The following is a 19,606-nucleotide window of genomic DNA, read 5'->3' as shown; positions in this document are numbered from 1 at the left end:
GGATCGACTTTTTATGCGACTTTTGCGTGCAGTGCAGTGATTTTTCATATCACTATTTCCTCTTGTTCTACAGTGTACTATGCATTACTTTATAAACAAAGAAATGTTACAAACAAACCACTTGTCGTGTCGTATATAAAATAACTTAAAAGGTTGAAACGGACTACCCTTACTAAAGCATGGTTTTAATTCAGCTGCAATATGATTTATAAATACTGACCGAGATGAGCTTCGGTGACGATAACCTTAGTAACAGCGCGCTGATTCACTGCTGAAAATCGCATGATCTACTAAGAACGCCGATTTATCACATTGACCAGCGATAGTATAGTATTTTTCATAATGACCAGACAATATTATAAATTGTAAAAAATTATCAAATTGCCCATTGCAGTTATTATTAGTAATGACCGGGCATTATACATAATGGCTAAAATAATCACTTTGTCCATAACCTATACATTAAAGGTTTTAACTGTGTTTTACATCAATGTGGATCATACCAGACCATAGCCAAATAATAGGAAAACGTAGAATTTATCGGGTAATTTACTTGTTGCTTTATTTATAGGGAGGCCATTATGAAGTCATGCTGGGCCCGCGATCCCAGAGATCGGCCGAACGCTGCTACGCTCGTGGAATACTTTGGCACCAGTACTCACCTCCTAAACACCTGCCAGAATATTGACTTATACGCCATCACCCTGGACGACGCGGATGTCGAGTTACAGAAGCCCGTCTCAATAAGCAAGACGAACGAGGTGATTAAGAGATTGATGCCGGTGAACAGTAACGTTAATTCGCCGAGTATAAGCAACAGATCATATCAAAATCATCAGATAGATGATGATAAGGTTACCAAAGCTGTAAGTATTCAATTAGAGAATTATTGCCCGAAGGCGCCTCTGTTAGGCGATAGCAAGTCGGCTAATAATCTAATAAGTTTTGGGAAGTTCCACATGCAACCGCATTCCGGGTGCCAGGAGGAGGATGACGATGAAGCCTTTGTAAATATTCCGGCCAATGGTTATGTCAATAGTAACGTGTAAGTTGCTTTTTATATTTACATGTTTTTTTTTTATTTTTTTTTACTAGTAGTTACCTGGAGGTTAACGTAACGTTATTTTAAAAGTGACATTTTTTAAGGATCTCGCGCAAACTGTGAAAGTGAAATACTGATTTTAATTGTATTATTGGTGATTATTGCATTTCTTAGAATAGATAAAATATACATTTAACCGTCATTTGTAATTTCCAGCCAACATGCTGAAAGCTCAGTTGAGTTACTGAGCTGGTATACAAAGTGATTAAAAAAACAAACGTAAACCTTTAAGGAGCCTAATTCTTGCATAGAAATAAGTTTAAATGTTCCTATATCTTATTTGGTATTACCAGGACACATTAATAATCACACCAGATTTTAATTAACATTTATTTCGAAAAGGCAAAAAAATAGTCGAAAATCGTACAAAACCCGCATATCAAGAGAACAGCTATTTTTTAAATCTTCTTTTACATTTTCTTCTTCTTTCTCTACAAAACAAATCTTGGTTCCGAACTCCATTCTTTGGCCCAAACTACGTGAAATGAGCTTATACTTTTAGTTCCAAGACAATGAGTTCGTATTATTAGAGATCAGTAGGTCAGATAAGAAAATATTACTAAGCAATACCCGCCCTGAAAATCACTCTGAAACAAAAAATATCCGTTTAAAACCTTAATCATACACATATCCATAATGCTATCTTCTTGAAATGCATATTCTTCAAAACCCCTAAACCCTCAAAACAAAACTTAAAACTACTATAAACCTACATATAAAATTTAACTAAAAATACTTTAAGTAGTAATTTTAAATTTACTTCAAATTCAAATACATAAGTACACCAGCACAAATATGCCATATCGAGACCAAAATATCTCCTAAAATACTTAACAGAAGAGCTAATATCAGACCTAGTATCTAACATTAAGTACATTAAACACTCTATTAAATTTTTCACTGGTCTGTCAGTAGTTGTATCCCCTTCATTAAATTTAACTGGTAATTTTAGGTCTATTGGTATACTAACTGATTTGCTATTTCCAAAATTAAACTTTTTCAATATTGCTTTTAAATATGGTACAGCTCCATAAAAGGATAATTTGATTTGATTAATAAAAAGTTGTTGTTGTCGACTACTTCAATTTAAGTGGTTGGACTACTTCAATTATATGTGGCAACGTCACCTGCCACCCAATCCACACGTGTTTTCCCAAACCTATTCTCAGACCATTTCCCTCCCTTAGAAGGTGGTTTGTTGATCTTATTCACGCTAGTAATCCAACCGTATGATGTTGCATGCATCGTAAGAGCAGCATACTACGACCCGTCACTAAAAACTCTTAACTTCACTTTACAATGGGGCGTGGGTGATCAACCTAAGTGAAAAAAGAATAAAGAAAACCATGATCCAAGTTAATTCCCTCTAAGTCTGGTACAAACTAGAGGCGAGGGGACAGAAAAGAAAAATGCTTCCTCCCTTTAGAAAAGAACGGATGGTTTTTATGTTCCGATTCTGGCCGGTCCATGAATCTGAGTAAGCAATAACATGATCATGGGATGAAGCATTTTCTTTTAAATGTTTAACCAAACACGTTGATATGTCCTGAGAGCCACGCCCACCAGTTTCATCCCATACAAACATATAAGCGGTTTTGTAATTTTCACAAAGTATACCTAAGTTGTAAAGATATATTTTTTGTAAAACGCAACAGAAACTGTCACTTTTGGAAAAGGGAGAGCCTTTTGTAAATCAAATGTTATAATATTAATATTATTCTTTGGTTCTTTATTTTCTCTAGACCACTTTCTTATATAAGTCGTATATTTCTTTAACCGGTAATTCACTATTTCAATATTTTCTGTTAGGACTCTTGTTTCTCGAATAGTGGTTTTAGTAGGCTGGAAATTGACTTAAATGAGCGTTTGAAACTTGTCGTGCCACGCGTTTCTATGCACTTCGACATCTCATGTCCTCTTAGCAATGTATCTATATAGTCATCCATGACTTATCTGAAAAGTAGACAGAAAAAAATTCTTACTGACAACCCGAGTATTGCCGTCATTCCTCAAAAAATACGGAGAAGAAATCTGTTTTTCATAAGCAGAATCATCTTTTGGGCGTTTTCGAATAACTGTTTTAGCTTGCACTAGACCAGGTATATATGCATTTTGTAAAACATAATCTCCAAGGCTCCAAAAAGAGTTGGGCTGAACTAATAAGGACAGCTAGGAGGAATAATATTATTCATTAATACTACCTCTTATAACCTGTCTTTTATCAGGACTAAGTCGACGTGGGCGTCATTGGATGGTTTTATTCGGATCAATTAATCGTATCTCTAATTGGCCAGTAGTAACCCTAGTTGAAGCAAAACCCTTTCTAAATGAATCAGAAAATGTTTCTAAAATATATAACAAACGTGTTTTATTATTACCAACGATGTCAGTATTAACATAATTTGGTGGATTGTTTATGTCGTGGATTGGTCCCCTTTGTAAACTGTTTTCTTCTTTTTCAAACTCAGTTGATGGCCTTATATCCTATTTTCCACAAAAATTACATTTGATACTAGGCCTGAATCTTACCTTTTTTCTCTCTGCTGTTTTAAGAGAAGATTCAGCTTTTCGTTTATTATATGATATTGCTTTTAACTCTTGTTGCAATTCAGCTCTTGCTGAGATTTTGTTATAAAAGATAACTGGCAATATTGCTAAAGGAGTTAAGACAATTGAATACCTTGACATTATGAACGTTAACCTACTGCTATATGTACTAAGGCATTCGCCATCCTTTCTAGCTTTTTATTTGAAAAATGAGAAATAAATTAAACGGAAAGTTTTACAGTAATGTTTTTAGGCCGATGTGTTACTCAGCGCAACCACACAACTCTGGATCTACAGCGTGAGACTTCAGGTCTGCTTCTTCCTCGTCCCGTGTCGGATGTCTTGGAGCTTCATCTAGTAGATTCTTGTACCAGGCAAAGGTTTCGTTATCTTCCCATTTTTCTTGGTAATGTTTTAACAGGGTATCTCCGTTTTCTATATTGACTCTTTTTATGATATTGCGCAGTTCAATTTGCTTAGATTGCTAATTCTCTAATTTCGCATTTCGTTTCAAGTAGTTCTGATATTGTTTGTCATTATCTGTTCTGTAGAAAACGTCTAATTTTGCCAAACACTTGTCACGAACTCTTTTTAAATAAACTCGCTTTATTTCCTGTATACCAGTGATTTTTTAAAATTTTTAACCAGAAAGATCCTTCTAATCCATTAAGTCCCACTCTTACCCCAGCACTTTAACTTTCCCACCTTTTTTAAAGTTATTCCAATATTCTTCCCTTGTGGTAATTTCAGAACGCTTTCTGCAGGTTTTCTCTATCCGACCGAATACTCTGTCCGCGGGTAGATAAGAATGACCTCTCATCGGAAAATATAGCACCACCTCTTCAATATGTTTAGGTGCCTTAGTGGAAAACCAAAACATCAACATGTGGATGATAAAAGAATTTTTATTTTGGCCTCCACATCCGTGGGCGAATAGTCTAACCAGTTTGCAACTCTCTGGAAAATCGCGGTGTGTCAAGAACTGGTATAAGGCTGATCCTATCTCATTCGGTCCCCTTTTCGCTTGATTCTCTGTCCAAGTATAAAAGTAAGGTCGTCTTGTACAAGGTTTCGTTGTACAAAAGTTGTATAAAGCAAGTTGACGTAAATAAAAGGCTTGCACTATATTCATTTTGGACAAAGCATGAACTTGCTGCAAGTCGAAACATACTCTAAAACTGTTTTCCGGACTTTCTTTAAAAAAAATTATGGAATCGTTTGGCCCGTAATTTATGAATTCTCAGTTCAGTTATAGATTTTCCTTTCAAAGCTGCATCCTTTGTGGATTTAATTGTATTTTTTAAGCGTGTACAGAGACTGCATATATATCTGTTAAATTCCCAATATTTTTTTTACACTATTTTCCCGCTGCTCATATTTTTTCTTTCTTCGATCTCCTCAGCCTCTCATCTCAATTATCTGCCCGTCTGCTTTTTTTCTTATAGTAAGGATATTTCGTTGCGAAATCTTCAAAGCAATTAAAAAAAGTTTTTTGGCGCACCAAGAATCTCTCGGAGTTTTTTTTTTTTAACTAATTTTGCCTAATTGCATGGCTTTTATTTTTTAATGTTTCTTCACTTGTTTTTTCTTTAAGGATGCTTTACTTCAATCAGGTGGGATATTTTATTGTGTATAGTCACTTTTACAGATTGTGTATACACAAACTCTAATAATGTCACGTCTTCTGTAGTAACTTCATGGAACTAAAGCGCAGTTTTTGAATGCATTTCACTTCAAAATCTTTCGCATTAGGCATATGATCCATGTATCTATAATAATAAAGAATATAAAACAACTTTGTCGCTCACTGACTAAATTTATATTCAAACTTACCGTATTTTTTTCCATTTCTCATTTAGACATAGTTTGTTTTCTTTTTCTCGAACCATCGGATGCATCACTAATAACCACTAGACTACTATCATCCATTTTAAGGTCTGGCTACTATAATAAGCATCCACTTTTAAAATAATGCGTAATTTAGCAGCAACAAATCGCTAAAGTATAACATGCACACTAGACAAATAAACTATTAACTGAACTAAATAATTTCCCATTTATTCCAACTGCAGTTTGCCTCAATTAGGTTTATCGTGTAGAGGACTATTAAACATATACTATCACATGCCTAACTCAATTTTGCCAATATTTCAAAAACTGCGGTTTGCAGATCACCTCCTCACATAATGTGTAATAGTTCTTTGTGTGTAATATTACTTTTGTACATTTAGTAATTTTTCTGATACTTGCTTTCAGACTTCGACAACAGGCGAAAGGAGGCGCTTTTACATTTTTATGCAATATTTTCAGAAAACATTAAATTAGTAGAAGACATTTAATGTTTTAGAAGTATCTGGTAGTCTTGATGCCTTAAAAGTTGACTATTACAAAGTTGCCGTCAATGTTAATGTATTTTCTTCGATCTGAGCAGCATAGACGGGAGTCTAAAACGGGGAAATTTTTACAAAAATTCGATATAATGAACACGTAAAAATCATACAGCTTACAAAATACAAAACCCTTAGACGTCCAGACTATGCCGCCCAGATCAAAGAAAAATAGATTTTATCGTTACAAACAGCAATTACAGATCATACAGCATAAACCAGACAGAGCTGGTGTTGGTTTCCTATTAATAGTAAAGAACAACATAATATTATATATTTCCCAATAATACTTTTATCCTATTAACCCTTAACTGTCGTGATGACAATTTCTCCCTTGAACAATTTTTTGACAACAGATTATCACAGTTAGCAACACTCTTTTATATTTTAGTTATTTTAGGGTAAAAAGGGCTTTTCATAAAAAAAACTTATGAAGAAAATTAACTTTATTTTAACATAAAACAAAAAGGGTATTCTATTTAAAAAAATAAATAAATATAAAAACTACATTTTTTTCTAAATGCGTAGGCAACCTTATGCCATGAAAATATTCGGTAACCAACTACTGTAGCCTTTTCTTTGTAGTATATACCTGCAAAAAAAATACTTAGTTATTCAAAAGATTTTTATACAAATATCTGCAAGGATTATTTACTGTGATTTTAGTTTAATTTATCCACTTTCATCGACATCAACGAGGCAGTTTTGGCATATTTTCCTACAACATTGCAGGCAGATTCGCTTTTTGCATTTTCTTTATAAATAAGAAGTCTTCCTCCGTAATCTTGGGTTGCAACATGAGCAGTATTTTCTTGCATTTCTAGGTAAAACTTCTAGCTCTTCGTCGTTCTGAGGTTCAGCTGCAATTCCTAGTACTTTTTTGATACTCTTTCTCAAATAGCTTGGTAGACGAGGGTTGGCGGCTCTTTGATTAAGAAGAGGAACAAATAGTTATTTAGCCAGGAGTTTTAGAAATTCAAGTCTTCAGAACACCTGCCTGTTTTTATGAGTTATATATGCATTCAATCCACTCATATCGACAATTCTATAGAATATGGCCATTGGCCATCGTCTTGTACGTCTGCTACACGAATACTTGGAACATTTTTCGTCCACGGCATCCACACCTGATCTCGTGTTGTTGTAAAATTCATTTATCTCCTGCAATCCTGTATCTGGATCGACATTTTTAGTGTGGTGCATGGATGAAAGGAGGACAAACAGCTTTGCCCTTCTTCGGTACGATCGATAATAAAGTTATTGACGAACAACAGCTTGCGTAGGAATAGCCAGCTTCTTATCTTCATCAGTCAACTCCTCTGAAGTGTCGCTACCTTTACCACAATATATATAGGTGTTGTACGCATAATGAGTTCTGGCATCAGCTAACCATTGCACCTTCACTCCATATTTTTACTTATACTTATTAACGATTTTTCCCATAATAATTTTTTCTTACATGTTCATCCCTTTCCTGATCTAAGTTCTCCTCCATCTCTTCTTCCATTTCGTTCACGACATTCTAGACTCCTGCAGATCTATAGATCTCTTCCTCTGACATTTCACTTTCAGATTCATGTGTACTGAAAACATATTCACCGTCTTCGATACTATCTCCTTCCAGATCAGAAGAATCACTGCCCAATTAATCATACCACGCCTGCCGCGGCGGGCCGAAAAATGGATAATTTTTTTTTTTTAATATCGCAAGTGAGTAATGTGGAAAATGTCTAACAGGCGAACATTAATGATTATACAAAAGATGAGGCAGATTTAAAAAAAATTAACCGGGCCCCAAAAGCCCTTAATATTCAAAAAAAAAAGAAAATTGATCTGAGTAGCGAAAAAATGTTCAGAAACAATGTTATTAAGATGTATATAAAAAATCAAGACAATAATTTTATTTTCCACCAGGCCCCAAGCTTTAATAAAACTAAAAAGTTTTGTGCAGCTCTTCGCCTGACTTGGTGTTTATGTAGAAAATGCTGTCGGGTGGGCGATTAGCGAATATTTAGTTGTATGATTTTTGTATTACAATATAAATTAACAACAATTAATTATAAACACTAAACCAGCCCAGAACTCGCCACGTGGAGCTGGCTGCACATCGAGTTCCACCCACCCACCCTCTCCATTTTGAACAAAGATTAATCTTTTGCTGCAGCAAAGTATTTAGCTTTGTTTTCAAAAGTACGTAAATCTAATCTTGCATCAATTTTTGCGCGAATATATCCATCTCTTGCTACACTTCCGCATACTTTTAAAGACGCCTCTGTTATAAGCTTAACACACCTTTCGACTGCCTGAGTGTGACAAGGATAATCGCCAACATTCATCTTCTGTTGATTAATCTGCTCCGCTAATTCTTCAATTGAAAATAATTTGGTAGTTGGAGGCTCGGTTAAATTTATGCTCTGCCAATCAATAATATCTATGTAGTCATCCGCCTCGAAATTTAGTTTTGGAGTTTTGAAAACTCTAGGTTCCGTTATTATTTGAGTACTGGCTTTCCTTATTCGACTAACTGCTAGTTTTCTTATATATTCTCGAGGGTCTGTTAACATTGAAACCAGTAAATTTTCAGGATGCGCAAAATACGAATTCCCTTCTATCACTTTATCGATAATATTTCTGATAGCTTCTGGAAACTGCCTAGATATTTTAATCATCTCCCACAAGTGTCTAGCACCATCTTGTAAGAACGGTTTGGTCTTTATTTTAAACCACATTGGTGCGTAAAGTTTCATTATAAAGTTTACTATAACTTTAAAGTTCTCTGATGGATCCTTTGTGCCAACATATAAACGAAGAATTCTGTTTGCTGTTGTTACCCATCTGGAATGGGAGCAATTTCCATTTTTAATGGCTTGACACATTAAATACAAATATTGCTGATCAGTACTAAGCTCTTTGGCATTAATTTCTGGTAAGTCAGTATTAACTACAATAAACTCCACAACAGGAGTTTTTTCGCAGTTGCATGAAGTAAGCAATAAGCATCATGCGCATTAGTATGTTAGCAGCGGCGTGTATTAAAGAAGAATATATTATATTACGAGAACTTTATGTGCGTTCGGGGCCCGGTTTAACCTTAATTTTTTTTGACCAATTTTTTTTAACACACTTGTGGGGTTGTATATTATTGTTTAGAGTCTAATCATATAAAAATAATAAAAAAAAAATAATATATTTTTTTTAATATTCCCCTCTGGTGCCCGGCCTAAATATTTTAATTTTTTCTCATGTTTTGGGGAACTTTATTTTTGGTCAGTAGGCAACTTTTGGTAGCTACTTGGTTTTGATTTTCAAAAAAAAAAAATTTCAGACCTACCCTACTGAACAGTCTCTTCAAACTCGGGATCACTCGATTGCACTACTTCCCGACGAGTTGCTATTTCTCAAAAAAGTCACGAAAACTACGTTGTGAGGTCCCAGGGACTACCACGCGTTCGGTTCGCAGGTTTAAGAGTCACTGACAAATTTTTTCGCGCTAACATGATGTTGCTGAGGCCATAGTAGGAAGATAGTAAAAAGCGCGTCGCGCTGGGATAAGAGGCTAAAGACGAATACGTGTTATTATAGTTCCGGGAGTCTCTGGGACCCCATAACGTCTGTTAAGGGTTAAGAAGGGGTCGAAAATCGTTCTGAAATACGTAAGTTTACTGTGTTGTCAGATCGGAGGGGAAAACCAAATTGCGGAATAGATATTAAAAAAACGAAATTGCCTATGTAGGGTGTTGATTTGACAACTTGTTCTGACAATACGTGCAGAACATTATTTTGAACACTTTATTCGTTGTTATTAAACTGACTATTTTAACAAAAAAAAGTAATATGAGGTGCCTCATTCAAAAGGGCGTCGCTCATCATTGATGACTTGAATCTTTTTGGCATATTTGTATGCGAGAATTACGCTCCTTAAGGTTCGTTTTTACTTTTCGCCGTGTGACCATATTACACCATGACAAAAAAAACTAGATTTGTGTAAAAGAACAATAAAAATAAATATAGCTACTTACATTTTTACACACATTGTTCTTAATTAAATTAGATGATTTTGATACATTTTAATGCCAAAGAGTTTATTTTTAAATCAGTCTTGGATCTTTATATTTGTCATTTTTAAAGGAATTGTTTTAGTTCACTGTAAGTTTTCAAAGCAAAGGAAAAGTGGTAGATGGTTTCATTATAGAAAGGAGACTTATATAGGGCGAACAAACTAATGTTTGCTCTAAAATCCCATAGGTTGTATTTTCTCACTATTAATTAATTTCTCATTATCTGGAATACCCAATATTTAAAAAAATAATTAAACTATTGTTGTGACATACCTAATTATTGTACGCCTTATTATGTAGGTGGCCTCAAATACCAATATAATTCAAATGTAAGGCAACTATATTTAAAAATTGCTATAAACTGTAAACTATTTATAATTATTTTTTATTAGATTTATTTATTTTTTTAGTTTATTTAAATATACTTTTTCTGGTTGTTTTTATTTTCTATTTTAGATAAGTAGTTTCCATCTGAATTGTGGTATTTTAGACACCCGGCAATTTAGCATATTTTATAATAAACTAAAGTAAGAAAATATTCTATATACCCGTAGCTTTAAGAATACAAAACGATACATTAACCTCCAGCACATACACCATATAGAGACTGAATATGAAAATATACCTGTAATTATTTAAGTTAAAACAATATCTATTTTTGACTAAAAAGCCTAGTTTATATTTTTATAGCCTAATAGTTGTTCTTTTTACTGAATATGATATAAGAGATTAAGTTTGAAGTTTGAAAACAATCTTGTTACTTCGATATCTACTACACTTATTACATTGAATATTTATTAGCGGGTTTTTAAAATAGAGTCACTTTTAGCAAGTAAATATGAATTCTAGTATTACAAAAAAAAAACCATAAGTCTGGATTTATATTGATGTATTTAAACCGCGTTTTCAATGTTTTAAATATTTTTTAATTCACAAAAATTAATTTTTGTGTCCCGCTCTTCTTTTACTAGTGACCAAATTTCATTTTATCTAGTCTGTATCTTCTGATAAGTCATTACTTGACCCACGTGTCAATTAATTCTGTCGCAATTGATTAATTAATAAGTTACGTAATTTCCTATGTAAATGTACAACAGTAAATTATGTAGGGTGTTCTGTGAAACACTGGAATTGGCCCCACCTTAACAACATTAGACCTACAGTCTAATTCACAATGGAGACGGAGCTGAATTGTTCGCAAATGTTTGAAACTTTATAAGATCAAATTTTAAATGTTAAAGATGTCGAGTAATGCTTAACGTAATGATTCGCTGAAGTACGGGTAAGACATACCAACACGTGGGTCTACTTATTGACTTTTTTTGGGTAAGACAACCAGGAAACAAAAAAAAGTTACTTAAGAGATCTCGAGCAGAAGCAACTACCCAATTTATATGCTCAACTTCAATTTTTGGGGAAAAAGGTAAAACATTCGTACTCAGGAAGTACAAGCAACTTCTGTGATACAACATAAAGTTCTAGTCAGCAGAAATCCTCTCTTTTAGTCACTTAAACTCATATACACTTACTATTGTATAACGTATATAAACTCGGGTTAAGATTGTACCACACAGTGCTTCCTTTGTCTGATTTTTTACCTCCGGATTTGGAGGTACTAGAGTAAAGTACACAAATTGATTATTCGCTCCTATTCGTGATCTCTTAGTATCTTTTCTTAACACGTGAGTTCTATTTGAAGATTTTTTATTGGGATAGAAGGGGGATGATAATGGGTTTTAACTTTCTTTAGCAACTGGTTGCTTAGTCATATTAGCAGCAAACTCTCAAATGGAAGGAAGAATGGTCCTATATTGACAAATGTTAACAATAACGTGACGCAATGAAAATATCTTGTGTGTTGTAAGTGTTTTTCCACCGGACTGAAAAATACTTCAAATTTTTTTTAAATAAAGCCAAGGCAGAAGCTTTACTTACTGAGTATTACCAGTTAGTTCGAAACACAAAGAGTCGAAGACACTTTGAAGAAAAAAAAAGGAAAATCATCGACTTTTTTAACAAAAATCTTTTACATCAAAATATTAAAATACGTGATATTTGATTTTTGCACACAAAACTGCACACCTGCCTTCTCAAGAGCTAACAGGCAACTAATCACAGAATTTAGAAATGAAAGTGAAAAACGAATGTGTCGGGTTGTTTTAAGTGCCGCTCGATCGAAAGATGGCGCGGCACGTCATCGATTTGCCGTAAATTACAGAAGTTGTTTTGTTTCATTTATTCTCCGATAGATAGATGCACTGTATGTTTTATTATGGGTTTTCTTGATTTGCTTTCGGTTCTGGCTGCAGTTTTATTAATCCAATAAAAAAAATGTGTAATAATTTTTTTTATATGGATTAATGGATTAATTCAAAAGCATTTTAATTTTATATTATATTTAGAAAAAACACCAATATTCTTTTTAGACATAAAATTAATTATGTGTAGTACTACAAATGAATAGGGGAGGCCACCATGAGACGGAAAAAGTTTTTTAAAATTAAAAAATATAGTTTTGTGTAAATGTTAGGTTTTAAAGAATGATATTTATAATCATGTTAATCTTAAAACAAAACATTAAAAAAAGTTTTAAATTAATAGTTTTGCGAGGGAATTGTACAACATTCTTTTTTTAAAGATGTATCATGGAGGCCCAGAAAAGTGGGACACCATAAGACATAAGACATATGTGAAAAAAACAACATGTTTGTTACAAAACTTTATTAAATGGCGGTTTTGACAACTAAAAATATGTACTTAAACGAAAAAAACACAAAAATATAAGATTTGTCAATGTAAAATATGCCAAAAATCAAAGAATCATTTATTTTTCTTGGTAAAAAAAAGAACTTTAGCGTAAATTTATATTGCTAAACTGAATTTCGAATTTTAGATATTCCTGTAAACGTTTTGTTTTACCCAAATGAGATGGTGGCGGTAAAATCATTTTAACGTCATTTAAAGGAACCATTCCTACATCAGGTTTCAAAGGATATACGAAGTGTCCGCTGAATTTTACCGACTTCCGCAAAAACTTTACTTCTACTTCATTGCTGGAACTTTCCAGATTTATCACTTTTCCAACATAGAATATATTATCATTTTTGGCACTAAATGACATTAATACAAAGTCGTCAGGTTTGGGATTTCGATCCAGTTCTTCAAATGCTGAAGGATCAGCCTCGGGCATCCAGTCTGTTGAATCCTGGTCAGAGTCGGCAAAAGATAAACTTCCATCTTCCTCAGACGAAAATATAACATTGAAATCAACCTTCTTTTTTTTTGCAAATAAATTCCGGGTGGCAGCTTTTTGTTTGTCATCCTTGTGTTTTCTTTTTAATTTGTCTTTTTCAATTTTTTCCTGGTATTTTTTTTCAAACATATCTTTCTCAGGCGTATCAGTGGGAATGCAGCTGGTAATTTTTCTACGCTGACTATTAGAAACCTTTCTCATTCCTGCTTTTGGGTATCCCTTAAATATTTCTGGGCTTATAAACAATTTAATTTTGGTGACTGATCATTAAGTGTATCATTGGTAACTGTCTGAGCTACTTTAGATGATGTTGATGAAGTATTTTCATCCACATTGGAAACTTCTGTATTGTTAATATTTAAAATTTCTCTATCGGTAACAGAGCTGCACAGGAAATCGTCATCCGTAAAGACATTTCTGTCAAAAGGGTAAATTCCGGCCTTCTTGAAGCCTGATTTTATATTGGAGAGAGTCATAGACCGTTACACAAGCAGCAATTTCGTAAATGGATAACGGATTACCCGGATGATGCAAAAGCCAAGGGTCAACTGCAGTATTATAATTCGCCTTAAATGGCGCAAATACTGATATGTCCAGTGGCTGCAATCTATGACTACAATGTGGTGGAAGTGTGACTGGAATGACTCCATTGTTCTTAGCCAAATTCAGAGTTTTAATCCCAAGGTGTGATTGTCCATGATTAAAATAGTGGGATTTTCTTTGGACGACCCATTATGTCTAATAAAATGTTCCATAATAGACGGAAATAATTCGGAGTTCATCCAACCTGAAGTAGAAGCCAGTCCTAAAGTTCCTGCCGGTGCCCCGTTTAACATATGTTTTTTAATTTTTTTTCTGGGGAACACCATTATTGGGGGCAGCGTATTACCAGTAGCACTTATTATGCAACATGTTGTAATCAAAACTCCTCGTTCTCCACTAGTACATTGACTTACTTGTTTGATACGTTTTGACGGCAGAACTTTTTTTGGTTTTTGAACAGTTGTTGTTCCAGTTTCGTCTAGGTTATAAATCCGTGTACCATCAGAAAACTTCTCAGACCGACTATACGCTTTTTCAAGATTGTCAAAAAATAAATTTACATTATAGTTTGTTAAACGAAGTTGCTCTTGAAAGACTACATCCTTCTGGTTGACGTATGCTTAATTCTTTTGCATGTCTTTTTAAAAAACTCTGTAACCAGTCGATACCAGCAGATTTATTCTTATTCTAAGATAACGGAGTTTTTTTTTTTTAATTGGGCCATCTCATATGCCAAAATACGGTTATCTTTTGTAGTTTTCCCATAGCACATTTTTGAACATTTAATAATGTAATTGACTAAATCCTTCTCTTCCTCTTCATTAAAAACTAGGCGATGCTTATAATAGCTTTTCATTGAAACAATATCATTGGGATTGGCTTTATTTTATTCTTTTTTAACATACCTTTGCAACGTTTGAAACGATAAATTGTTTTCTTTTGCAGCTTTCCTAAAAGACAACTTAAATAAATAAACTCCATTTATTCCTACTAAAACTTGCTGAACCGCTCTTTTCATATTTTCTTCTTTAAAGGTTCCTTTTTGGTTCCTTCTTCTTCGTCCTCTTGACATCTGCAAAGGTAAAACAATATGCTTGCAATAGTACACACTAGGTAATACACTATACTACATTCTGGGCTTCCGTGAGACAGTGTCTCATGGTGGCCCAAATAAATTGTCTTATTGTGGCCCATTTGTATATTTAGGAAAAAAATATTATTATTACACAGTAAAACTAAAGTTGTCTTTTAAAAGTTACATTTAAAAACTACCTAAAAGGTCAATTTACAAATGCTTATAACTGTCTTACGTTTAGGGTTTATAGATCACTCAAAAAAACTTATGAAAACAATACATGAAAAAAAAATCGACCTCGCCACGTGCACTTTCCATAAAATCTAGAAGACGACTGATCCAGCGGCGCGAAAAAATGTATATTCAGGTCATGCGCAGTGTGGCCAGATTTCTCAAAGCGTTGTCGCCAGATATACCGAAATTTATCGCCCAAAATCGCCATTTTCATTTTTAACCTCACCAATAGAGGGTGCGCGCAAAAAAAACATTCTGTTATTTCAAGTCATTTGTTTTCTTCAATTGCTATTTCTACCATTACCACACCAACCACTATATATTAATGTATCATCATTGTCTGATACCTTTATTTAAACAATGGTATTATGTATCAAAAGCATCCTAAATAATCATATACCATACACCGTTGACTAAACATTTGCCCACCGATTCAGCAATAATTAATAAAATTAAAAGTTACTATTTGCCTTACCACCACAAGAGAGCACAAACAAAACCGCCGAACACAGAACACCCAGATAGAACCCTTATACCATTTTTATTTGTTTAGGATTATTTTATTTTAAATTTTAGTTAGATACCTGGTTACCTGCTTACCTTGAAATAAAGGTTCTCGTTCCCATTCGTTTTTGTGTTTTTTTTCATATTTCGCCCATTTCCCCATTATATAAATAATTTTATTTTTATAAATAATCGAAGAAATCGCATATTGACAAGTATTGATTGACAGTATTGACAAGAGCGGAAAGGGTCAACAGAAAGTTGTAAGAGCGGGTCCACACTCGCGATAGATAGTTGCGGTTGTACGAACAACTCATAGTAATTATTATCGAATGGTCTACAAACGGATCCGTTATTTAGAAAAATTATTGCTTATCTAAGTTTTGTAATTACCTGATCGCCCAATTGATTTTGTAAATCGCCCAATTTGCGACTTGCGATTTTAACCAAAAAATGGTCGCAACATTTCTAAAAAAGTAGCCCAAATTGCGATAAATCGCCCAATCTGGCCACGCTGGTCATGCGACCGATAGATGGCTATCGCGTAAACGACTGAAAATATAAAGATGTCTCATCGTTGCCCATGTCTCATAGCGGCCCACCCTACCCTAATTAGAAATTATGGCTACATCCATGTATATTTATGATACATATTTTACAGATTCTGAAATATGCTACTCAGTCACACCCTTAATGAATCACCTTTAATATTTACGTAAAGTTTTAGGTAACATAACACACGAGAAAGTACACCACTGGAGTATCCGAGATTATTGGATTCATAAATAGGTAGCTAATTCCTATTTTGTGACACTAAATATTAATGGGGGTAATAAGTTTATATTGTTTATTACTTTAGTCTCTCAATTAAATGTCTTTAGGGAAAATATTGAAATCGAAATGACGTATGACGTAAGGATGGCGATGGCAATGGCAGCCAGAACAGAAGGCCAATCGGGAAAACCCCAAGTTAAAAAATACAGAGTGCCTCATCTATCGGAGAATAAATGAAACAAAACAGCTTCTGCAACAAATCGCAAAATTACGTTCCGCGCCATCTTTCGATCGATCGGACAACCTCTAAAACAACCCGACACACTCCTTCCATTTAACTTTCTTTTCTAAACAGGGATTTTCTGTGCAACTAAGATACGCTTACGATCGTCCGACGTCGGACGAGCTGATGCGTGATTAAAAAAACCAATTCCAAATAGAGAGCATTGACAAAGTTGCCTCACCTGTCCAGTTTGCCCTACTCTCCCCAAATTATATTTCACATATAGAAAATTATAATAGAAAAATAGAAGAATCTCTTCAATTTTGTCCGATACTACATATAATATTAATTATTTGATAAATTAAATAAGCTAATATTTTTTTAAAGAAGCTCTTTGTGTTTTTCTTTTTTTTTCTATTATATTTGTATTAGTTGTAACTTTGAAAATTATTTTCGAAAATATAGTTGAAATACAAATCTGTTAGGACCTTCAATGTCAGGATAAAAACAAATACTTTACTCACTAGTATATAATTGGCATGGTCCTTATAATTATGTTCTGGAAGGGGCATTTCGCATAAAAAAATTATAGCATTCAACTTAACCTATTCAATCGTGATGCGTCATGAAAACAGGACAGTGCAAATATTTAATTTTGTGAGCCTCAACATTCAGTCAGAGACTTCTCATCAAGTCGATAGTACACAACGGCCTTTACACTTAAATTAGTTAATATCGAAATTAACTACATCTCTGGCACTCGTGCGTGAACGGACTTTTTTAAGAATTATTGGAAGAATAAGACTTTGTGTTGTAGACTATTATCCGTTTAAGCTAATAAATATTTTTTGTAATAACTTCACGTTTTGTTTTAACTATCATCGAAAAGAGATTGTTTTCAAATCGAACCATTAAATATGCGGCAATCATATTTCATCGAATATCCATATACATAGTTCACAATATTTGTTTAGATTGGCCACGTAGTAGGTACGTTTTGGTACTAAAAACTGTTTTAGATGTTTTAGTACGGGCTGGCAAAAAAATGACAAAAGCGGTTTTTTTCTATGTCATTAAATATGATTTGACATTTTTTTCTCGCCAGCTCTTTTACGTTTTTTAGTACGATATTTTATCACATGTAAATAATCTTATTTATATTTATATTAGTTCGTAAGGGCTTTAACTTGTATATTTTTCTATATATTTTTTCGTTTATGTAACTTGTTCTAAATATCTAAATCAATTTGTTGTATGCTTAAATTCCATTCTTATTATCGAAACTTATACCTGTATAATTATATTATTGAAATTATCATTATTGTTCTTTTATATTTTTTAGTGAATATTGTTACAACTTTGTAAGATCTGTTAGGTTTTTAAAAAGCAATATAACTATCTCCTAAATTTTTGCTTCAATAATAACATGGTAAAATAAAGTTTTATGAAGTCTACTTATCGTGAATAATACAATTTTCGTTCTAAAACAAAATGTTAAAGTTGAGTAGAGCTCTCGGCAATGCAAAGACTATAATATCCCAATTGACAGTACAAACTTTGCCTATTTATTCATATCAAGTGACAATAAACTCTTGAAACACATTTTTTTTTGTTTTATTTTTATTTCTTACATTTTTTTAAATTAAACAATCGGACCATGGAGTTAATCTAAAAGTCAAAATCTTATATAGGGTATCCCGAAAATATGGTGTAATACTTTTGCAGCAGTTTATAGGGCTAAAAAAGATAAAAGTTATGTATACATATATTTCAGTAATTAACCCCTTGAAGATAGTTTATTAATATTTTCAAAACGGTTTGAGGTAAAATATTATATTCTATGCATTTTCTGAATTTTTTTCAGCTAAACTTAAAAATAATAGCTAAAAGTGTATCAAACAGAACCAACTTAGACAGACAGGGATGGATTTAAGAAAAAGGACCCAGTCGGATATAGTCCATCCATAAGAGTAGTTTTTAAATTGCTTAATATTAATTTTTTTTATTAAGTAATCAGCTGATAGAAATTAGTAGTCGTATTGACTTCTTTCGAGAATTATTATTTCACTATTTTCTCGTCAAATACCTGGGAACTATTTAAAGTTGATAATACCTCATCGCACTCTGACAGAGGTAATTAAAATTCCAGCGATATTTGATTGATATGGATGGACAAGTAACAAGTCCAAGATTAACGTGATTTTTTTTTAAAAATTTAGCAAAAAGAACCAAATCAAACATCAAAGTATTTAATTATAATAATTAATTAGTAATTAAATTAAATAGTAGGGTAAAAGTTTAGTGAGGGCGTTCCGATATAGGAGATATTTATAGATTGGCGTTTCTCGAAACCGACAAAATGCGTCCGAAAAAAATCTCTTTTGAGCTCATCCGCTATATCCTAAAGTTCAAAACGCTAGCAAATTAAAAGGAAATAATATATTTATATCCGAAGATTATATACCACACGATTAACAAAGAAATAAAAAATCAAGATATAATTAAAAATTATTAGCCAGTGAAAATTATCATCAAAACAGCTTACGTCAAGAAAAATAATCTTTTTATTGGCGGACAGAAATTTCCATCAAAGATTTTCAAAATCCTTCAGCTAGTCTGGTACAAAGTTTCTAATACAACACCCGAAACTCCACACTTCATTACTTTTAAATATTCATTAAATACTAAGTTACTCAGATGTTTCTTTTCAATCTTCTCCTGTATTTATAAATCTGCACCTAGACAAACTTTGCAACTTTCGGCAATTCTTAATAGAAAAGAGATTCAGGTTGGGAGTTAATTTCATGCAACATTTAATATCACACGTTCGAATCTGTATTTCTTTTTTATTATCAGAAATTGTTAGAGAATACATTTTTTTAAATGATTGAATGATAAGTTTAAAA

The 19,606-nt window shown here is 33.2% G+C and overlaps 1 protein-coding gene across 4 annotated transcripts in view; it reads left to right on the top strand.

Annotated features, from left to right (window-relative positions):
* LOC126746095 (retinal guanylyl cyclase 2-like) overlaps positions 1 to 18,302 on the top strand; it is a 407,445-nt gene extending 389,143 nt beyond the window's left edge. For 2 of the 4 annotated variants that reach the window (XM_050454204.1, XM_050454202.1), the window contains one exon: positions 572 to 18,302. In XM_050454204.1, coding sequence (XP_050310161.1) covers positions 572 to 1,049 — 478 coding nt within the window. In that variant the 3' untranslated portion in view covers positions 1,050 to 18,302. The remainder of the gene's footprint in view (positions 1 to 571) is intronic. The other 2 variants (XM_050454203.1, XM_050454205.1) reach the window with 2 other exon arrangements.
* The last annotated feature ends 1,304 nt before the right edge of the window (positions 18,303 to 19,606 follow it).

The sequence above is a fragment of the Anthonomus grandis genome, chromosome 17 (genome assembly GCF_022605725.1).
Source record: "Anthonomus grandis grandis chromosome 17, icAntGran1.3, whole genome shotgun sequence".
NCBI lineage: Eukaryota > Metazoa > Arthropoda > Insecta > Coleoptera > Curculionidae > Anthonomus > Anthonomus grandis.
The sequence above is the reverse complement of the archived record's forward strand: the minus strand, read 5'-3'. Positions and strand labels throughout refer to the sequence as shown.